At 40.8% G+C, this 23,419-nt stretch overlaps 2 protein-coding genes across 14 annotated transcripts in view; one reads left to right on the plus strand and one right to left on the minus strand.

Moving 5' to 3' along the window:
* The window catches only part of LOC139410860 (RIMS-binding protein 2-like), a 134,087-nt gene extending 126,008 nt beyond the window's left edge, over positions 1-8,079 (plus strand). For 2 of the 11 annotated variants that reach the window (XM_071156455.1, XM_071156459.1), the window contains exons 20-26: positions 118-286; positions 501-563; positions 931-1,034; positions 1,251-1,280; positions 2,235-2,306; positions 2,546-2,689; positions 3,549-5,690. In XM_071156455.1, the coding sequence (XP_071012556.1) occupies positions 118-286; positions 501-563; positions 931-1,034; positions 1,251-1,280; positions 2,235-2,306; positions 2,546-2,689; positions 3,549-3,575 (609 nt within the window). In that variant the 3' untranslated portion in view covers positions 3,576-5,690. Of the gene's footprint in view, positions 1-117; positions 287-500; positions 564-930; positions 1,035-1,250; positions 1,281-2,234; positions 2,311-2,545; positions 2,690-3,548 lie in introns of those variants that run through there. The other 9 variants (XR_011634541.1, XM_071156450.1, XM_071156451.1 and 6 more) reach the window with 9 other exon arrangements.
* Positions 8,080-8,685: 606 nt separating this feature from the next.
* On the minus strand, positions 8,686-22,757 carry LOC139411997 (piwi-like RNA-mediated gene silencing 1). Of its 3 annotated transcripts, none has more exons than XM_071158770.1 (21): positions 22,690-22,757; positions 21,937-22,021; positions 21,660-21,759; positions 21,369-21,497; positions 20,988-21,202; positions 20,442-20,563; positions 20,192-20,272; positions 19,884-20,081; positions 13,404-13,512; positions 13,190-13,316; positions 12,969-13,086; positions 12,780-12,894; positions 12,426-12,613; positions 12,219-12,291; positions 11,915-12,115; positions 11,700-11,803; positions 11,486-11,556; positions 11,131-11,284; positions 10,900-11,025; positions 10,663-10,810; positions 8,686-10,489 (listed from the first exon to the last, which is right to left on the minus strand). In XM_071158770.1, the coding sequence occupies exons 2-21, from the start codon at positions 22,003-22,005 to the stop codon at positions 10,373-10,375; spliced, it is 2,565 nt and encodes an 854-aa protein (XP_071014871.1). In that variant the 5' UTR covers positions 22,006-22,021; positions 22,690-22,757; the 3' UTR covers positions 8,686-10,372. The 3 variants fall into 3 exon arrangements, with proteins under 3 accessions (XP_071014871.1, XP_071014872.1, XP_071014873.1); XM_071158771.1 differs by having other exon boundaries at positions 10,248-10,489; positions 22,686-22,745; XM_071158772.1 differs by lacking the exons at positions 21,369-21,497; positions 21,660-21,759; positions 21,937-22,021; positions 22,690-22,757 and having other exon boundaries at positions 10,248-10,489; positions 20,442-20,546; positions 20,988-21,137.
* Between the last annotated feature and the right edge of the window lie 662 nt (positions 22,758-23,419).

Here is a 23,419-nt window from a genome sequence, read left to right on the forward strand (position 1 = left end):
GACTTACATTCGTGGGTTAGATGTAGTTGTGCATGTGAAGCTGCTATTAAACAACTGTAGTGGTGGTGGCTGTCTCTCTTTCTCCCTCCTGCTAACATTGTTCTCTGTGCTGGTCAGGTGTTTGGAGATAAGGACACGGATGGGTTCTACAGGGCAGAGATCCGTGACCGCCCGGGTCTGATCCCCTGTAACATGGTGTCAGAGATCCAGACTGAGGATGATGGGATGATGGACCAGCTACTCAAACAGGGCTTCCTCCCACTCAACACTCCTGTAGAGAAATTAGGTAGGGCGGCATCTGGACTCCCACTTGCTCTCTGTCTTTTCTCCACTACTCTTTCTTACTCTAATTTGGGCCTGATTTTCTCTTCCCCTTCCTCTTTTCCTGTCTCGCTTGCTTTCATTACACACTGATGTCTAATGCTGATGATACTCTCATTTCTCTGTCTCTACAATCGTTTCCCTCGTTCTTTTTCTTTTCTCTCTACTTTCCCGTGAAGTGATCTGCAACCGCTTCAAAGATGGTCGCTCAATAAACCGCAGGTCCCGAAAATCCAAGCGAGGTCTGTGTTCTCTTTAGATGCACTCTTTCTGCACAATTTGTTCATCTTCACGCTTTGCTTCTTCCACCATTTCTTCACTTTTCTTATGCGTTTAGTTGGGAATTATGGGTATTTTCTGTCAGAATTGTCACTAACATGCTCATCTTCAGTAAATCCATGGGGGTGTTCATTATGGCTTTCACCTTCATGTACCATGTTCATTCAGCCTTTGCCTGGTTTAGACGGTCATTCATGAGAGATCATAAGGCATTGCATACTGTCATTTTAGTGTGTGATTTTACAACTGAGATTATTACGGTGATTATCTCGTTTAGTGTGTTACTTGTCATTCTTATTGATTGATGACTGTCTGTGTGTCTCTGTCCAGAGAGGAACAGGCGGAGTGGGCGTCAGCACCCCTCGTCCACACGTAGAATGGTGGCACTGTATGACTACGACCCCAGGGAGAGCTCCCCCAACGTGGATGTGGAGGTACTGCTAGAGTCAGGTGTAGAGGTAGTTCTACCCTGTTACTACTAACGATGTACCTGCTTGCCTTGCCAACATTGCAGCAATACACCAGCCAGTCTTACTCCCCATCTTTACCATTACCTGGTCGCCATTAGTAGCTTAACCTTTTCCTGTTGTTCTTATGGCCCTTCCCCCCTGGTTTCACTCACTCTCACCTTTCTATTGGCACGGCCCCAGACACAGTATGGGAGAGACAGGCTGAATGAGGTGAGTGAGAGGAGCGTCCGCTCTCTGTGTGTTTTTCTCCCAGACTGTTGTTGGAGTGTTCAGAGGTGGACACATGGTAGAGGGGGCTACAGTATACCCCTCTCATGAACACAGCCCCTCACCCATTGCCTGCACTGGCATCCTTCCTCAGTTTGGTCTGTGTGTTGAGCCATCTCCTACTTTTGGTTTGTGTGTTTTGGAGAGGCCTGGAAAAGTGGATAGTAGATAGTAGTATGGTATGCCTATTGTCTGTGCTGCAATCAATGATGTATACAAACCTTGGATTTCTGATGCTATGTGTTGGTCATTGAGAGGCTTTGAAGCCACCGGTCAGCCAAATTGGCACTACCCAGAAGGAGCAGTCCTCCATAGGAATTAATGGAATTCTACAGTATCTCAATGAAATGTTTCAAGGACAAAATTACATGTATTTAAGTATTTTTGTTGTTGTAGTAGGGACAATAACATTAGTACAAAAAATGAAAATGTTTATATATTTTTTCATGTTTTATATGTATGTTTAGTTCACATAATATAATTTAAAAGTATGTATTAAGGTGTCTGTCATATAATAAACCTGTCAATAAATGCATTTCTATTGCCTCCAAAATCTTTTTTTACAATGGAGGATGAGTACCAAGATGGCTGGACGGTGGCTTCATTACAGCGCCCCCTGTCAGTCATCCAGGGTTTATATACATCACTGGTTGCAATCCTGTCTTCAAATATCCAACACTTGATGCATTTGATAGCTGCAGCAGTCTGCCAAGATTGTACCGACACTTCTAGATTCACAATGCATCACAGTGATTGGAATAGGAAGTACAGCATTTCACACAAATTAAACCCTAACAGTATCCCACGTGGTTGGGTTATAGAGAGAATCTTCAACAGATGCAAGCTGCTTTGATGTAGAGAAAGCAGGTCAAACTGAACTCAAACCTGTTTTGACAGGCTGAACTGACATTCTGTGCTGGTGACGTCATAACAGTATTTGGTGAAATTGATGAAGATGGGTTTCATTATGTAAGTATGTGAGATGTGACTTACACTTGATATAAAGTTCATGATATAAAGTTCGTAGTTCATATTTCTTCAACCAGCCTAGTGCAAATAAACACAGTGGAAATGACAGTGATAGTAATAGTAGCCGTAAGATAAACAATTTAAAATGATAATTTGATATCCCTTTTGTCTAGTTTCCTATATTGTGGAGTCCAATGTACATTCTCTGCCAGTCACCCTGTGTGTTTGTGATCCCTCAGGGCGAGCTCAATGGACACAAAGGTCTTGTTCCCTCCAACTTTCTAGAAGAAGTGCCTGATGATGTTGAGGTTTTTCTCACTGACACTCAGTCTCGAGATTCTCGATACCCGCAGGACGCTGCAGCGTGGATAAAGACCAAAAGGGTACATGCTCTCTCGCAGTACTAGCCCTCTGTCATCCATTCTCTCCTTTCCGTTCCCTTAACCTCCTTACTCCTTTAGTTCTCCGTCTGTGCTTGTGTTTCATTCCTGAACATATGATGGGAATTCAGACTTTGGAGCATTATGCTGTAAACGTTGTTGATGTCTCAGAAATATAAAGAAAACTATTAATACTTGACATAGGAACTTTTATGTTGACTGCCGTGGGGGTGGGGGGGGACATGCATTGTAAAATATGTGGACATATTCATAAAGCGTTCTCAAAGAGAATAGACTGAAATAATAAAAGAAAAGCAGAATTGTCATGTAATGTCTTGAAAAATAGCAGTCAACAACATGCAATGTTTTTTTTGCACATGCATATTTAGCTTTGTAATAAATGCTTTATGAATATTACCTGTGTTTCTAATAGAGGAAATAGTTTATGTACTGGAGGATGAAATATCTAGACTGTAGCACTGCATGTTCTCTCTTTAAAATGCATGATTTCCCTTTCAACCTTTTTATAGTGAACAATAAGTCTAGTACAGTAGAACTTTTGTATTTGCTCCTGAAAACCTTGTTTTTGTATATTGCTTACTTGTATAATAGCACCAAGAAGCTTATGTTGCTCTTTGAGAGTATAATTTAAAATGTCATTATAATTATAACTAGTTGTAAAATAATGTTACAATAATTCTGTATTTAACAAATAATTGCAAGTTAATGTTTGAATATGAGCAGATTTCATCTCAAGTTTCTTGGTTTGTTTTATAATTTGTCATTCTCATAGTGCAGACTATTGAAACGCCATCACTGCATTTTTTATTTGATTTCTTTTCCTCACCCGCTTGGCAAACAGAAGAAGAGTGTTCATTTCACACCTTAAAGGCTGTTTCCATCACGTAAGTGAGCAACTGAGGATACCAAGGTAACGCAGCCCTCGTCTAATGCAGATGACATGGGTTCCCCTTAGTTTCCGGTACGCAACACACACTCCGTTTATATGACCATTATTTTGCCAGTTTAAATTTCAGTTAATTCCCTTTTCAATGGATGTAAATATTTATAGAATACTGTGGTACACACCAGGATGATCCCAGTGTACATGCTTTTATTTGACGTGAGTTTATTGTAAAAGCATTCAGGTTGTGTTAACTTAAGGACGACCACTCTAGTCAATGCATTAGACAAGAAGCATGGTATCTTCAGTTGTTTCTCTGGGTGTTGTACATTACAATGTCCTTCTCTCAAGATAAGTCTCCTGCTGTAACTCATGGTAAGCTAAAAGGCCATTGTTGCACGCCTAGGTTGCCTCCCTGTAGTACCAGTGGTAACATTCAGACTCTATAGCTAACATTCTGATAGAACCTCCCCTCTCTTTGAAGTAGTGCACCCTGCCACGCTTAATCTAATCAAACTCCGCTAGAAACAATGAACTGTCTGCCAGACAGGCAACTCCCTCTTGTTGAGGTTTCCAATCAATCAGATAAACATTTCATTGGCATTACTTTACCCATAGATACCCGAGATAGTGGTCTGCTCCGCATGCCTTTAAGTTGTTAGTGGGGTGCACTTTTTCTCTCACATAAGGAATGATGCAAAATGGCAAAAATAGCTACTAACATTATTTCCTCATAGAAAGTGTCATCAATTCGATTTCAAAAAGTTATTTTAATTAACATGAGAAATGGAAAATCACTTTTTTATTTAGTTTGTATAAATATTAAGTGGCTTGTGATCAGATTTGTAAATACAACTTTTTTTAAAGCAGGTTAAATTGGTTCCAACAACCTTGATGAAGTTACCTTGATGAAAAGTGATTAATTGCTTCAAAAACTGGTAAATTGAAACGCTTATCCCCTCTCGACGTATGATAAATTATGAACATTCAATGTGCAGAATAATATGACCCTCTTATTGATCTGGATGTGTCTATATGTAGCTATATACTATATCTACTGTAGAGACTAGTGCTAGAGACTATACTATATCTACTGTAGAGACTAGTGCTAGAGACTATACTATATCTACCGTAGAGACTAGTGCCAGAGACTATACTATATCTACCGTAGACTAGTGCCAGAGACTATACTATATCTACTGTAGAGACTAGTGCTAGAGACTATACTATATCTACAGTAGAGACTAGTGCCAGAGACTATACTATATCTACTGTAGAGACTAGTGCTAGAGACTATACAATATATACTGTAGAGACTAGTGCCAGAGACTATACTAAATCTACTGTAGAGACTAGTGCCAGAGACTATACAATATCTACAGTAGAGACTAGTGCTAGAGACTAGTCTCATGTTAATAGGATCTTAAGGATACATCTTTCCTAAGTGCAATTGAAAAGAAGCCTTTTAGCTCATGATTACAATGAAGGAATATTTAGATATTAGATGTTTACTGTAACCCAGTTGTATATGAATGCCCTTTATATTTAAAAAGAAAATCTGTCATATGTTGTCCCATAATGTTAATACAATATTGTATCTCTTGTTTTGTGTGTGTGAAAGACATGGCTTATGCCATTGATAGCCATTCTGGAGAATTCCAGCATAGACATGTGTGATTGGTAAAGAGTATGTGGACATTCTTTGACATTGAAGTCTATCATTTAAACCAGCTTGATGAAAGACTACCTAAATGGCAGTGGGGGAGGGGGGTATACAGCACCTCAGTACACTCAAGATACAATATCCTAACATTTACAAGTTGAACTGGGCTACGCTATGAGGGAGATAGACTGATGAAGCCAAAGGTATGGTGGCCCTGCTGAGACAGAAAGGACTAAGTGGAAGGGAGTAGTGACTGGGGTGCAAGAGGGTTGGCTTTTTAACCCCGCTGAACTGTCCCTTACGGGTCTCCCATTAGGTTCCATTGGAAAAATCGGGTCCGCCCAGAAGAGCCGCCTCCCCCACAGTGCGCCAACACATCCCTGGCTCTGGCCCTGCTACAGTGGGGCCTGGCAGTCCCATCAGGGGCCCCTGCGACTTGTCCTCCAAAAAGAAAAAGGGACTGCTCTCCAAAGGGAAGAAACTATTGAAAAGACTTGGCGCTGTAAAATAACCCCTTCAAATACTTGAAGTATATTATCAACCACATAATTCATCTCCAACACTTCCATTACTGTAAATTCAGTCCTGTGAGAAGAAAAAAGTGGTCAAAATGTACAAATGTTGTATTCTAGAAACCATATTTTCTTATTTAAATTGCAGTATGTATTTTGAATATGGTTCAGGGACCTCATAGTTTGACATTTAGTGTCATAAGCCAACCTCTGGTCATTTATGTTTTGCTATCTGAAGCAGAAGACGGCAACACGATGGATGATTTGAAATATTCTCAATTTTGAAGGCCAATAGGTACGTAGGTGTGTTTGATGACGCTGTAGACCACAATGTTCCTCAGAGTAAGAGGGGTTTATACCAGAGTCTCTTTAGGGCTGAGATCAAAGGATAGGGCTCAGAATGGCCAGTCAACATCATACTTGATAATACTGGTGGCTCACCTTAACCAAACCTTCACATTGTAGTACCCATATTGATGCAAGGAAAACAGCAGTTTTAGGATCAGGCAGCTGAGGTCATTTGAACTGTATAGGTTTGCATGTTTTACCTAAACCACATCCAGAATAATAATTCCCATCCAACCTTTGAAAGCACATGCTAACTAATGGCCTTTTCTATCAGAACTCAAGGCTCAATTTGCATGCTTTGTCAGTGCATTTTTATGATATCGTGTATGAGCAATATTTGCTAAATGAATAGTAAAAACAAATATTAACTTAAAACAGAATATTCAATACAAACCGAATTGTCACATTCGTATTCAGTTCAATTCAAGCCCAGGTACACATTTGTCTAGTCACCACCTTAGCACCTGAAGTCACGATATGTGCAGTGGTAAAATATGAAAAATCTCCAGAAAGACTTATCAGATTGGTCTGGAGAGAATTTGATCAGCAAGTATCAATTCTTAACAGCAAGTGTCAGTTCTTCAGGCACACTGAAATAACTCTGGACAAGGACATTAGATAGGACAGGGTTTCAAGATCAGTATATTTTTGTTGTTGAATTGTCATGAAATGCCTAGTTGAAACCAACCTCCCATGTATTTGCCTTATAAATGCACAATGGTTTGTATTTTGTCCAGTGAGTGGAGTGTTATGTCCTGTATGCATTCAAGTCATTGCATTACTTTTTAAATGTATTTGTAAATTATGTTGATCAAGACTAGTGATGTGCAGTTTATTACTTGTAGGAATGTTTTTTGGAGGACCTGCGCATTAAAATGACATTCAAACGAAATTCAATACAAAAAAATAAGGGGGAAATGTAAATGTGTATTTACGTTTTAATGTTTCACACTATTTTTGCACAAAAAGACTAATGAAAAAAATAAGGCACTTTATTTTGTTCTTCATGTTATACATGCAATGTATTTACTGCATTCACAATCCCATTTTGACACGTTTGTGTACAAGACAATGGATGTGAAAGAAATGCAATTGAAGGCCAGTTTAATTAACTGTTTCCAAGATAAGTTGCAATCAGCAGTTGGTATTATTTTTGTTTCAAACTAAGTTTTGTAGAGTACACTCCAAACTTGCAATTCTTGGAAGCAGGAAAATGTTTGACTTATGACAGAGACTAGGTTTGATTGAATAACCATCAGATAAAAGCCCTAAATATCAAGTTGTTGTTACATAGAAATTGTGATTTAAACAAGACAAGTCTACCTCCATAATGACCCCTATAAAGTTCAACTAATTTGACTACAGGTTCACAGACGTCAACTCTCCATTTCATATATTTGCAAAGGGTAGAAGTACTGTATTTGTGTCAGCACCCAACTAGCACAAAGTAGTGAATGTATGATTAATTGAAAGCCAATGTATTTTATTTATCAAAACTATCCATTAGGAGTATGCAGATGTCCAGCGTTCTCTGGTCCAGTTTGTATGTGAAATGAAACCTTCCATCTGTTAACTCCTTACACTATTTTGTTAATCATTTCATCCTTCCATTCACTTTATATCACAGCTTTTTCTGGACTACACTACTTTCATGAGATTTGAACTGAGACTGCCAAAAAAGAATGTACGAAAAGCATTCTGTACAACTTTCTGTACAATTGTCGGTCATTGCTTCTATATATATTGTTTTGACTGTTGCTCTTTTTGTACTTTGTCCATTTGTAAATTGTTTTTAAATGTTTATACTTGATTTTCAGACTGCCTTTTTTGTACATTAAAATTTATAATCAAACAGTGCAAAGCTTTCCCCATGGTGTCTTCAAAACCATAATGTTTTAAAAGTCTGCAATTGTGTGCTAGCTTTATGACAAAAAATATCAGCCTATATTGGTGGTTACAAAATATTGTGTGGGTGTGCATGTGCAAAAAATTTTATCAAATAAATTTCATATTTTGTAATGCTGTTTGCGCTGTGTTTTATTCACCAAATGCCATGGTGCAACAGCAAAGTCAAAGGATTAAGGACTCGATTCAATCCAAATCGTTCAGCGCTGTACCACAATTTGAAATGTAAAGGTAATTTCTGATTGAGCGGACAGAGTATTTTACCGTGAATGTGGTCTCAGCGAACATTGCCTTAATTTCTATTGCGCTGTATGTAGTGGAGGTCTACAGCACTACGGATTAAATTAAGCCATAAACGTTAATATCAAGTCCTGAGTATTGACAGAATCGAACTTCTCTAAAAGGGCATAGGCCTGAAAAAGAAACGGGAAGTGTAATTATCACAACTTCAAATACTAATTGCTAGACCAGGGGTATTCAACTCTTGCCCTACGAGTTGCAGAGCCTGCTGGTTTTCTGTTATACCTGATAATTAATTGCACCCACCTGGTGTAACAGGTCTAAAACAGTCCCTGATTAAAGAGGAACAATGAAAAAAACACAGTGGAACTGGCTTTGAGGTCCAGGGTTGAGTTTGAGCATGCTAGACAGTAACGCAATAACAGTACTACAAAGTTAACTATTACTGAAGGGTAATCAAATTAAACAAAACTTGATCCACAATTATTTTAATCAATTGATTTAACTGCATTTTTTCCCCCTAAACAACATGTCATAAGTGCAACTTTGCGCCAAAGTTGAAACAATAATTTTTCAACCCAGGCAATAACCTTAATTTTCACTGTGATATTGAACAAAGAGGTACGGTGCGTTCGGAAAGTAATCAAGTTTTTCTTGAGTTTTTCCACATTTTGTTATGTTATGTTATGTTTCCATTGATCATCCTTCAGATGTTTCTACAACTTGATTGGAGTCCACCTGTGGTAAATTCAATTGATTGGACATGATTCGGAAAGGCACACACCTGTCTCTATAAAAAAGTCCCACAGTTGACAGTGTGGGACCTTTTAGTTTGGAACCACCAAGACACTTCCTAGAGCTGGCCGGACAAACTGAGCAATCAGGGGAGAAGGGCCTTGGTCACGGAGGTGACCAAGAACCCGATGGAGCTCTGTCAGAGTGACCAGAGTTCCTCTGTGGAGATGGGAGAACCTTCCAGAAGGACAACCCTCTCTGCAGCACTCCACCAATTAGGTCTTTATGGTATGCCAGATGGAAGCCACTCCTCAGTAAAAGGCAGCAGCCGCTTGGAGTTTGCCAAAAGACACCTAAAGGACTCGGGGACCATGAGAAATAACATTTTCGGGTCTGATGATACCAAGATTTAACTATTTGGCCTGAATGCCAAGCTTCACGTCTGGAGGAAACCTGGCACCATCCCTACGGTGAAGCATGGTGGAGGCAGCATCATGCTGTGGGGATGTTTTTCAGAGGCAGGGACTGGGAGACTAGTCAGGATCGAGGCAAAGATTAACAGAGATCCTCAATAAAAACTTGCTCCAGAGCGCTCAGGACCTCAGACTAGGGCGAAGGTTCATCTTCCAAATGGACAACAGCCCTAAGCACACAGCCAAGACAATGCAGGTGTGGCTTCGGGACAAGTCTCTGATTGTCTTTGAGTGGCCCAGCCAGAGCCCAGACTTGAACCTGGTTGAACATCTCTGGAGACCTGAAAATAGCTGTGCAGTAACGCTCCCCATCCAACCTGACAGAGCTTGAGTGGATCTGCAGAGATTGGGAGAAACTCCCCAAATACAGGTGTGCCAAGCTTGTAACGTCATACCCAAGCAGTCTTGAGGTTGTACTCGCTGCCAAAGGTGCTTCCACAAAGTACTCCGTAAAGAGTCTGAATACTTATATATTTTTGCTTGGTCATTATTAGGTATTGAGTGTAAATTGTTGAGAAAAACAGCAATTTAATCATTTTTTTTAATATGGCTGTAACGTAACAATGTGGAGAAAGTCAAGGGGTCTGAATACTTTCCAAATGCACTGTACAGCCAAAATAAAAGCTGAGGTAGCAAACTTCTCAAAACAGTCTCATACCATGTCACACAAATAAAACACTTTGCAATGACCATCTACAAATATTTTTTCAAATAAAACAGCATAAAACAGAAGATAATCAAATTGCTGAAGTATAAAAAAATAAAAATGGTTTCACTCTCCTGTAAATTGGGGAATATCCTAACCACTTTACCCCTAAGTAAATTCAGTCAATTTCCTGAACAAAAATCAAACAGTTTCAAGGAAACCAAGTTCTCCAATGTGCTCTTTAGTTAGCTTGTGCTCTCTTACAGGTAGTAAAGGAAGTCATCCAGGTTCATGTTGGGCTCTCTGTGAATGCTTTGGCCCACCAGGAAGGCCAATTTGTGGGCGTATTGACAGGGTGCAGGCACTCGGATGATTCCCTGGAGATAAGCACACAGAAAACCAATGACATGCATACCCACAATATACTACTTACCATCGTGTCCAAAATATACAATACTCAACAATATAGCAATCAATAACCAATATCATAAAGCAGTTGTCTTCAGCTAGGAATGTTTGCAATACAACTAGCTACGAGAATCCAGCCTACCTGCCAGTTGTAGTACATGTGGCAAAGTTTGTAGGTCAGTCGCTGCATGTGGTCAGGCTTCAGTCCACTGCTGTCGTACACCACATTGTAGTGGGTTGGGGAGACACTGCCCATGCGGACGGCCTGGCTGACAATGAAGAAGTCGTACCTGAAAAGGAAAGACAGACAATAAGGATACGTAGTCACACATGATTACATTTCCATGATTGAAAAATCAGTCATCGTCGGTGATCGTACCATTCTGGGCGGGTGACCTCAGTATCGATGCATGTTCCAGGGGGAGGGTTGGTCAGCTTGCCATCGATGCGGGCAAAGAACCTGGAACTGATGCGCTTCTTCACAACCACCAAGGTTAGTTTGGGTCTAGGAGGGGGGTAACACAGGACAGAACAATATCAGCAATAGAATGACTGGTGATTGAAATGGAGTCAATACAGTGGCGAGTTTCTAGAATAGATTGTCTCTTACGCATAGTCGTGTCCCATGGTCTTGATGGACTCCATGATCTGTGGCACCTCGTAGTTGACCACACTCTGCAGCATCCCGTCTCCCACTCCGTCTCTGTACACAATGATACGTGACGGCAGGCAGTTGTTGTGCTTCAGCCACGCCTTCAGGGCACCTGGAAAAGAGCCTGCTGTCAGGATACTGGGGATCATGGTCAAACTTCAATAGGGATAAAACCCTTTCAGCCCTAGACTTTGAAAAAGCTGTCACAAATGTGACACACTAAATTGGCTCAAATGAATCATAGAAAAACACTTGGAAGTGAGCTTTTAATAGTTCCTTTTATGTAACAAGTGTTTGATTTGACTGAACATGCCTTGCAGCGCCACCTTGAGTCCGTCCATGATCTCCTGTCCACGGTTCTGCAGCACACACTTTGAGAACCACCTGGGAAATCAGAGGTATGTCCCGTTAGTTTAATTGTTAACTCATTCATCATAATATCAGCTTCTGCCATCACACTCTTAGCTTGGCAAAAAACCCTGATGGGAAAGTGTCCATGCATGCCTCCTGGCCATAAGGACACATACCTGGACATGCCCTGGTTAAGACTGGCCACCAGAGCTCCAATTGATCTCTTGCCAGCAGCCGTGTCGTGGTAGCAGTCAATACCCACAATCATCAGCTGCTTCAGCTGTAAAACAGGGAGGTAAGGTGGTTATGTCTTTCAAGTGTAACACCTTAGCATAGGCACATTCTTCCATTGAAATACATGGGATGCATTTGATTTGTGCGTGTGTCTTACTGGGATCTCCACGCTCCACAGCTCTCCTCCCATCTTGCAATTAATCTGCAGGGCGATCTTGGTGGCCACGGTCATGAGGGCCTGTTGTTTGGCGAGGGTGCGGGCCACCACACACTGGCTGGGTGTGGGGCAGTCCACACACAGATACTTCTTCACACTGTCGTACTTGTCCTTTCTGTTGCTGGGCAGGACCACCACCACCTTAGGAAGGAACCCAACACAACTGACATAGATTCCTGCAACATGTTTGTAATAACACCATGACAGTCATGTTAAGCCAGACTTTAGCTGAGTGACTACTGACCATCTGGGTTTCTTTCTTAACATTCTGCTGCAGGGCCCTGAGCAGAGACTCCTGACGGTCCTCGTACTCCACCCTGGAAGAATGCAATGTTATGTCAACTCTGGGACATCAAGTCATTTCTCTGGTGAGAAAGGCTTCACTTGGTATTCCATACAACTGGGTAGTGCAGTTCTCTGTATCTAAATCTCTGTGTGTGTGTGTACTCACATGATGGCCCTCTGCATGCGGATGCCCAGGGGTGTGGAGACCTTGTTGAGGGTCTGCAGGAGGGCCTGGGCCACATCATTGTTTCTGCGGGTGAAGAACATTAACCAGTTCTCCAGTGGTCGGCAACTGATCAGTGGGATGCCTCTCATTTCCTTGGACCAGTCTGCTTGCCAGGGGTTGTACTCATACTAGGAGAAAATACAAGAACTAGCAGTTACATTACATCTGCTGAAAATACCATACTTCAAACATTGAATGTTAACATGTTAAATCAGGAAAGTGCAGGAAGACGCCCCACCCCCATATTCTAATACAAACAACACTAAAACTTTGATTTTGTGTTGGATTATATACCGTTCTAGATCCCTGCACAATCCTTTCCGAAGGGAGGACCCTGCCTGTGAGGCTCAGGAGTTTGTTGTCAAAGTTGAGTCCCCAGGTATTCAGCTCTGTCTGGGCCTCCGTGTTCCTGCAAAATAAAGAGATGATCAGTATTGTAATCAATCAAAACTGGGGAATAGAAACCACAGACATTAAACTTACTGGTGGATGTTCCCAACGAAGCGGTTGAGCCGCCCCTCCCTCTGCTCTGGGGTCAGTCTGGTGTGGGTGGACAGGTCTTTCATGATGTTGAAGTCAGCACGCATCTTGTCAGTCAGGCCTTTTAAATAAGACACAAAAAAGCCAAAAGTTGTAATACCTGGCACGACAGTACATTTAACACTTAAAAAACATTTGCGGTGTTTTGTTATAGTCAGTGGTACCTGTGAGGTAGCAGAACTCTGGGACAAGCATGGCTGGCCCTTGGGGCGGTCCTCCAGAAGGACCAATTTTCTTCATATGGCTGATCAGAAGCACCTGGTTGCCGTCGGTGATGTCCAGACCATATTGCTGAAGAGACATTAAACCACCATTAGTTCAGTCAAGGTTCCATTAAGTGACAACAGCTCATACGTGTGTGTGTGGGACAAAACCTACTGCCTTGTAGTAGTCTTTGAAAGAAATCTCAGAGTCTCCCCTCTTGAATGTGTTGTTGGGAGTATGGTCCCACGCAATGTCATCAATCCTGTAGGTTTTGTTGTTGTACCTAAGGGAAATTATGCATTTACATTAGGATGAAGCCTAATTTTCCATTGTTAATTCATGTCATTGTTACCCATGGCAGAATCTTAACATGTTATCAATAGTGAAATACATGGAAGCAAAGACCATAGCCCTTTACACTCATACTCGGGGTTGAAAAATGGCAGAGTTGGCCACTAACATGCTATACATGACGTCAGACCAGCATTTTTTTGTTGTTTGAGTGAGGGAAATGCTGTAAATTGATGACTACGTATTTTGAAAGATGAGACGTTGAGGATGATATCAAACACAGCTAGCCAAACAACTGAGTCCAAATGTGCATATATAGTGTTAATGTTTAACATCACTGTGTTTGATGTAAGTTACAAGATGACATGGCTTCATACACTGGGTTGTTTTGAACAGAATGTGCTGGTTTGTTAATTGTGAAGAACACGCACCTGAATGCACTCAGGGAACTGAGTGGAAAACTGTAAAATAAATACATTTTCAATGAACAGAAATGGAACCTGTAACCATACTGTAATCCATACTGTTCCGGAACAGAACCGTTATTTTAAAAGCATGGGAAGCAGTTAACGTTCTTTTATGTTCCAGACTTTTTTCTAGTCCCACAACAAAATGCCTATTCAAAGCCCTCATGCTGTCCCTTAGAAACGGATTCCAGTGTCTGCCTTCAAGCTGAAAATCTTTGCCTGTGTGTATTTAGGCTACCTGCCCCTCCCACCTCCAAAGCCTAGACTACTGTATTGAGGTAATAAGCTTGATTCAGAAGATAGGGAGATAGATTTTGAATTAGCTAGAGAAGAATGGACCTAGTTATGACGTTTCACGTGGGATTTACAAAGACGTGTTTTTAATTCTGGTGTCACTCAGTGCACACACAAGCTTGTTAGCTAGCAAGGTCAAGCGTGTTAGCGCATTAGCTCGAAGGACACTCAAAGTTCCCCCATAGAAGCCACTCACAGGTATAATTCTGTGGACCTAATATCATGCCATAAGATGCCTAGCGAGTCAAGCGTCCTCCTCAACACGCTCTCTACCTACCCGCAAAATGTGGCATCTTGCACCAGGCTACACTTGTCTGTTCATCACACATGTAAACAGCTAGCTTGCATTCTTCATCTGTACGGATTGAAGTAATTTAAGGAACTGTAAATGTAAAAAATAATTAAACGGTGAAAAAAATATAAAGGAACGCTATAAATTCAGGGCCCTGTGCAACTGAGTCCTGGACTTCATGACGGGCAGCCGCCAGGTGGTGAAGGTAGGCAACAACATCTCCACTACTCTTTAACACAAAGGCCCTACAAGGGTACATGCTCAGCCCTGTACTCCCTGTTCACCCATGACTGTGTGGCCACGCAAGCCTTCAACTCAATCATGGAGTTCGCAGACGACAACAGTGGTAGGTAGGCCTGACTACCAACAACGACGAGAAAGCCTACAGGGAGGTGAAGGCCCTGGCGGAGCGTTGCCAGGAAAATAACCTCTCCCTCAACAAAATGAAGGAGCTGATTGTGGATGGTGTCGACCCCCGTCCATTCTTCTGCATATACATCACTGACAATCTGAAGAAATTTGGCTTGCCCATTAACATACAAACACCACTCGGGTTAAGTGCGCGTTGCAAAATAAATGTACACATACATGTTATTCAATCATTGCACCGTCAACGAACATCTGCGTAGCCAGGCGTTAAAATAGAACTTGGTTCTATTTATGAAGCTTAACACGCAGGAAGTCCCGGCTCTCCCATCTCCTCATTGGTTTTTAGGAGCATATACCTACGTGGATGATTGAACTATTAACTAAGGTCCACACTCCAGTCCAGATGGTGGTGGTAATGCACCTTAAAGTTGGTTGCCAACTGTTATAAAGTTCAAAGACTGGAGGAGAGATTACTAGAAACTAACTCGCTTTACCCTTTTATCTGTGGATTAATTGTCAGAGTAGAGGACCTTGTGCATTTCAGGTAAAATAACAACCCAGCTAGCAACAGCAAGCTAGCGAACTAAAGAACCTTGATTGTTTAATGCTTTTCAACCTGTCCCCAAATTAATATGGTTGGTACATAGTTAGTTTTGATATTTCAACCTGCGTGTCCTGATCGCATCTAGTGTGGATGGACAAAATCAACATCACCGGGGGCACACTGCCCGCCCTCCAGGACATCTACAGCACCCATTTATCTACATTTTTGTTATGTTACAGCCTTATTCTAAAATGTATAAAATAATTGTTTTCCCTCAATCTACATGCAAACCTCGTAAAGCGAAAACAGAAGTTTACATTAACTCGTTTTTCAACCACTCCAAATGTTTTGTTAACAAACTATAGTTCTGGCAAGTCAGTTAGGACATCTACTTTGTGCATAAATAACACAAGTAATTTTTTCCAACAATTGTTTGCAGACAGATTATTTCACTTATTCACTGCATCACAATTCCAGTGGGTCAACAGTTTACATACACGAAGTTGACTGTGCCTTTAAACAGCTTGGAAAATTCCAGAAAATTATGTCATGGCTTTAGAAGCTTCTGATAGGCTAATTGACATCATTTGAGTCAATTGGAGGTGTACCTGTGGATGTATTTCAAAGCCTACCTTCCAACTCAAGTGCCTCTTTGCTTGACATCATGGGAAAATCAAAAGAAAATCAGCCAAGACCTCAGAAAAAAAGAATTGTAGACCTCCACAAGTCTGGTTCATCCTTGGGAGCAATTTCCAAACGCCTGAAGGTACCACGTTCATCTGTACAAACAATAGTACGCAAGTATAAACACCATGGGACCATGCAGCCATCATACCGCTCAGGAAGGAGAGGCGTTCTCCATTAAAAAAAGCCAGACTACGGTTTGCAACTGCAAATGGGGACAAAGATCATACTTTTTGGAAAAATGTCCTCTGGTCTGATGAAACAAAAATAGAACGGTTTGGCCATAATGACCATCGTTATGTTTGGAAGAAAAAGGGGGAGGCTTGCAAGCCAAAGAACACCATCCCAACCGTAAAACACGGGGGTGGCAGCCTCATGTTGTGGGGGTGCTTTGCTGCAGAAGGGACTGGTGCACGTCACAAAATACATGGAACCATGAGGTAGGAAAATTATGTGGATATATTGAAGCAACATCTCAAGACATCAGGAGGTTAACTTCTTGAGTGTAGGGGGTAGGATTTTCGTTTTTGGCTAAAAAAAAACGTACCCATTTGAAACTGCCTATTTCTCAGGCCTAGAAACTAGAATATGCATATAATAGTCAGATTAGGGTAGAAAATACTCTAAAGTTTCCAAAACTGTCAAAATAGAAAAAAAATATTAATTTTCCTATGGCTTCCTCAAGGTGTCAAGTCTTTAGACATAATTTCAGGCTTTTATTTTGAAAAATGAGCGAGAAAGATAACATCGCGTGAGTGGATAGCTGGGTGTTCGCAGAGTTTTGCTTGCGCAACAGAGTGGGGCAGCCATCGTCTCTCCCTCTTCTATTGAAAAAGTGACAGTCCCAGTTGGTATATTATCGATTATATATTTAAAAAACAACCTGAGGATTGATTATAAAAAAATGTTTGACATGTTTCTGTGGACATTACGGATACTATTTGGAATTTTCGTCTGCGATGTCGTGACCGCTCGAGCCTGAACATAACGCGCCAAACAAATGGAGGTATTTTGGATATTCAAATAATCTTTGGAACATTTGTGTAACTGGGAGTTTCGTGAATGAAAACATCCGAAGATCATCTAAGGTAAGCGATTTAATCTATTGATCTTCTGACTTTCGTGGCCAATCTACTTGGCGGCTAGTGTTTGTAATATTTTGTCTACTGAGAGAGATGTTCTTACATAAACGCTTGTTATGCTTTCGCCGAAAAGCTGTATTGAAATCTGACACGCCAGGTGGATTAACAACAAGCTAAACTGTGTTATGCTATATTGCACTTGTGATTTCATGAAAATTAAATATTTTTAGTAATTTAATTTGAAGCGCTGCAATTCAGCGGGTGTTGATGAAAATGATCCCGCTAAAGGGATGGGTGCATCAATAAATTAAAGCTTGGTCGCAAATGGGTCTTCCAAATGGACAATGACCCCAAGCATACTTCCAAAGTTGTGGCAAAATGCCTTAACGACAACAAAGTCAAGGTATTGGAGTGGCCATCACAAAGCCCTGAACTCAATCCCATAGAAAATGTGTGGGCAGAACAGAAAAAGCTTGTGCGAGCAAGGAGGCCTACAAACCTGACTCAGTTACACCAGCTCTGTCAGGAGGAATGGGCCAAAATTCACCCAACTTATTGTAGGAAGCTAGTGGAAGGCTACCAGAAAACCTTGACCCAAGTTAAACCATTTAAAAGCAATGCAACCAAATACTAATTGAGTGTATGTAAACTTCTGACCCACTGGGAATGTGATGAAATAAATAAAAGCTGAAATAAATCAATCACTCAACTATTATTCTGACATTTCACATTCTTAAAAATAAAATGATCCTAACTGACCTAAAACAGGGAATATTTACTAGGATTAAATGTCAGGAATTGTGAAAAACTGAGTTTAAATGTATTTTGGCTACGGTGTATGTAAACTTCCGACTTCAACTGTACATAAGTATTTAGACCCTTTGCTATGAGACTCAACTGAGCTCGGGTGCATCGTGTTTCCATTGATCATCCTTGATATGTTTCTACAACTTAATTTGAGTCTTTGTGGTAAATTAAATTGATTGGACATGATTTGGAAAGGCACACACTTGTCTATAGAAGGTCCCACAGTTGACCGTGCATGTCAGAGTAAAAAACAAATTAATGAGGTCTAAGGAATTGTCCATCGAGCTCTGAGACAGGATTGTGTCGAGTCACAGATCTGAGGAAGGGTACAAAAAACGTCAGCAACATTGAAGGTCCCCAAGAACACAAGGGCCTCCATCATTCAGGGAAGGCGGGTAGCCTAGTGGTTAGAGCGTCGCGCCATTAACCGAAAGGTTGCTAGATCGTATCCCCGAGCTGACAAGGTAAAAATCTGTCGTTCTATCCCTGAACAAGGCAGTTAACCCACTGTTCCTAGGTCGTCATTGTAAATACAAATATGTTCTTAACTGACTTGCCAAGTTAAATAAAATAAAAAAATGCTTAAATGGAATATGTTTGGAACCAGAGGCCGGACTTGAACCTGATCTAACATCTCTGGAGAGACCTGAAAATAGCTGTGCAGTGACGCTCCCCATTCAACCTGACAGCGTGTGAGAGAATCTGCAGAGAAGAATGGAACAAACTCCCCAAATACAGGTGTGCCGAGCTTGTAGCGTCCTACCCAAGAAGACTCAAGGCTGTAATCGCTGCCAAAGGTGCGTCAACAAAGTACTGAGTAAAGGGTCTGAACACTTATGTAAATGTGAGTTAAAAAATAAAAAAAAAATTCCTTTGTCATGTTGGGGTATTGTGTGTAGATTAAAAATATATATTTAAAAATATATCTTTTATTTTTGAATTGCCTTGCGAAAGCGTAACACTAAGATCCTATTTTATAACTTTGCTAGTAATGTTGTAAATAGAACAAGCTTTCAAATCATGCCCACCTGACCTAGATTGCAATTTATAATGCACTGTTTTTGGATTGCGTAAACAGTAACTGCGTGATGGTGGGGATGCAGAGTTGTGTTCCAAAGTAAACTACAAATGTGAATGCTCCAGTTTGTCAACGGCACAGCTATGAGAGTTCAAAAATGTACATTATTGTTGAATGTAGGCAACATCTCCACTACCCTGCTCTTGAACACAAAGGCCCCACAAGGGTACATGCTTAGCACCCTCCTGTACTCCCTGTTCACCCATGACTTTTAAGTCCTAAAAGGTGCATTGAAACTGCTTATAAACTGTACACACTTTGGAAAGGTGTGTGGCTACTTGGAGACACCAGTTAGTCCTCTCACTCAAACCCTTGTAATTTGTTGGTCATATGTCGCACCTACCCCACATTTTCCAGGAATAGTCTTATGTTACTGAATGTATCCAGAGTATTTTCAGATTGTTATCAACAAATGTGAAAAGTACAGAAATTGTCAAATCAACAGTGTAATGTTTGGATTTAGTCTTGTGTCAGTTGAACTGTTGTGTACTCACCTTCGGTCTAATAATTTCCCCATTATCTATAAACTGTTCCCTTTCAAATACTACCATGGCTATGCATGTTATCCATATTTATTCTGTAAGACAATTTTCAATTTAGCCCTATCCATATAGGCCAATTCCCAGAAGTGTAAAGAGAACACTTTTCAAGCAGTTGTTCCCTATGCCAAGATTCACAGATTTAGGATTTCAGCCAATTAGATTCCTGTAGTTCAGTATTGAAGGCACTATAGTAATGGGTCTTACTTGGTGAGGACGATGAGTCCCACCAGCTCCTTGGTGCAGGCCTCTGGGAAGCGCTGATCTCCACTCTGCTGCCTGAGGCCCATCATGAAGCTGAGCACCGTTTCACTGCGCAGCACCTTGTGGCTCACGTCCGTGCACAGCATGATGCTGGACTCGTACTGCAGGATGGTGGAAGTAAAGCCGGGCCAGATGGTCAGCCTGAAGAACACGCACAGCACACAGTGAAAAACAACAAAAGACATCATATTGCTTAATTCTGGTTCTCTAGTCTCCATAGATTCCACTGTTGAGGCTAGTGAAATACAGACCTGTGCTGTGGGATATTGAGTGGGTCTGTTGGGTTGTAGTAATGGCGTCCAATCTGCTGCATGTTCAGCATCCTCAGTACTCTGAAAACAAGAACAGACAACTGGTAGGCAATGATGGAGTAGAGCCGTGGCTAGGGTTTTCATGTTAACATGTCACTGTCCCCTATTTTATAGATATGGAATATTATTTTCAGAATTTTGAAACTCAAAGCTGTGAACACGACAATGACCCTTTAGTGGGTGTTCTGACCTTCTGAAGATGATGTTGTAGAACTGCAGGCACACTGGAGAAGTGGGGGGCAGCTCATTGGTCAGAGTGACAGTGATCTGGACTTTCTCACCCATTCTGGTCTCACTGTAAAGCACAGTCTCCTATAAACAAAAAAGGTGTATCTAAAGACCCAGAAGATTTAGAATAATGTATTAATTTAAGTCTAAAAAGCACCTAGGTGCCAAACAGCCTGTTTTTTAACAGAAACCTAAAGCTGCAATATGCAACTTTTTGGGCGCCCCCAACCAAATTCACATAGAAAGTTTGAGTCTTAGTTTCGGTTTTGTACAATACAATATTTTGGGATTTTAAAATATTTCAAAGTGGTTTCGATGGTACAATGATTATTGTTTTGTCAAACTGAAATTAAGCAAACGATTAGAATTTTAGCAATCGGGAAATGGCAGAGCGATTTCTGCATATTGCACCTGTAAACTGTAAATCCCACGTTACACAAGAAGTTAGTACTAAATTACATAACTATATAAAGCCACCAGAGGAATAGTGCCCTCCAGTGTACTGTACCGTGTTGTGCAGTTTGTGAGGCAGGAAGAGGAGAGCTCCATCAAAGGTGCGAGCTTTGCCTAGTGTCTCCTCATGCTGATACATGAGGGCAGAACGTAGGCGCCGTGACTCCATGACGGGCTTGAAGTCCACATGGTACTGGTACAGCACCCACTGAGGGCGGGACAGGATCTTGAAGAAGTTGGCTTTCAGCTCAATGGGAGAGCCAGAGAAACCTGAGGAAATATCAAAGGTTACCGTTAAACCTGACTGCAGCCAGGGCAATTTGAATTTTGAAATATTTACTAAATGATTTAGCTCAGTAACACTTTGGGGGTTTTTAAATAAGGATGTATCATGGCAAATCCTGTCAAACCATGTAGTCATAAGCCATTTGCACACCAGACTTGGACTCTCTCACATGCTCCATGGCCTGCCTGGTGTTGATTCCTGCATCATGAAAGTCACGTCGCCGTCCACCTCTCTCTCCAATCTTCACCTGCTGAAACCCTGCAGATATCTGAATAACGGCTGTGAAAAAACAAAACACAAATTATTTAAGTCAGCCTTCTATCGTTCATTGCAAATGTATGCAAAGCATTTTTTTCATTTTCATTAAATTCAGCTATCCATAGTCAATTGTTTTGGGAGTTAATGTCATATTAGATGATCCAGAGGGAAAGCGCACTGCACCTTCGGAGGACACAGCCCCTGGGGCAGTTCTCTGTCTTCCTCGACCCACAAGCTCACCCTCAGAGGGGGGAGCTTCTCGTGCTGTCTCCTGAAAGGGTGTCTGCAGGTAAGATCAGACTCATATCAGATAAGACAACTGTGATTTCTTACATTTGATTAACAAACACCTTAAGATTCAAGTACTTTAATTATTTCGTCAAAACGAAAATGTTCAAATGGACTACTCCAGGCCCTAGTTAACAGATAGCATATTAACTAGTTGCTCATGCAGACTAACCACGCCAGGTGCCGCGGTCTCTTGACCGCGCGCTCGGCCCCTTGATCGTGCTCGTGCACGGCCAGTCATTTTCAGTTTCTAAAACCTGGAGAAGACAGTGTTATTGCAAAGAATTTACTAAAATATTTTGATAATTATGTTGCTTGTAAGATAGCTGGTTTAGGTCGCTAATAGTGTCAACCAAGTTTGAGCACATACATTAAAGTCACTTGCAACACAAGCACTTTACTTGCCAAAGCCTAGCTAGGCCAACAAAAACAGGACCTGTAGCCAACTATTAGAATGATTTCAACCGCAAATAGTGAAAAGAGAAATTGGTTGACAAAGTTAAAAGCACGCGCTGGGAAGTGGCTGGCTAGCTATTTTCACAACGAAGTAAAAAAATGCATGGCAGGCACATGTTCCCTTAAAGCTAGTTTAGCTAGCTAGCACCGGAGTGACAGCTAACTATCTTTGCACATTAACTTGACGAAAAAAAACCACGTTCCATTACAACTTATTTTCAACAAGCTAACACGATAAGTTTTCGTGATGTCTAAAAAAGCCCAGCAAGAATGTTGTTTAGCCAGCCAACATTTTCTAGCTAACTAACGTTAGCGCGCTAACATTAGTTGACAGCATTTAACGTACAAAATTCAATTCATGTAAATTAACAGATTCCATTCTTCACATGACGTTAATGTATACACTTAATGTCTATCAGAATCTTTGGTGATTTATGTAAATATGATATCAATATTTCTACCTACTTACAAACTCAACCTAGTCAAAGAACGAATCAGCAGCAGCGATTAAACTTTTGTCTTGCTTGAACGCAGTATGTGTTGGTCTTCTCACTTCAAAGTATTACTACGCTCGTCAAATTTGCGAATGAAATGAACAACAGTTCAACGCGAAACATCTTATTTTAATACATATTTTACTAATTGGATAAAAATGTGTTTGTTTTTAAGAAAAAAATGGATCCCAAAATTCTATCTATACATATGTTCAAAACGGAGGAGAGAAAGATATCTATTTTTGGAATAGAAAGATAATAAGCGGAGTGATCTTCATGACCTTGAACGTTTTCAGTATTCCTCTCGCACCTGACAGCTGCAACCTTACAAATATCCACCAGATGGAGATAAAGTACAGGCCTGGCAGCTACACAAACCGACATAAACCCATGTCTATACATCGGCCTAGTAGACTACCTGATTATAATCTAGACATCATTTTATAATTTCTAGAAAATAAACTCTTATCTTGTTGACATCATAAAACACATTTTTGTCATCATAATACACATGATGGTGTCATTCAAAAGCCCAAGGAACACATATCATCTTAAATTATATCAGGCCTACTCACTACTCATGCCCTATAATTAATAACATAAGAATTGTCTTGTGTTTGGATGTGTTGTGCTATTCAAAATTAAGTATCCAACATAGTCCAATAATCTGGAATTATAATTTATTCCATAGCTAATGCCTAATTT

This window comes from Oncorhynchus clarkii, chromosome 6 (genome assembly GCF_045791955.1).
Source record: "Oncorhynchus clarkii lewisi isolate Uvic-CL-2024 chromosome 6, UVic_Ocla_1.0, whole genome shotgun sequence".
In the NCBI taxonomy this organism is placed as follows: Eukaryota; Metazoa; Chordata; class Actinopteri; order Salmoniformes; family Salmonidae; genus Oncorhynchus; species Oncorhynchus clarkii.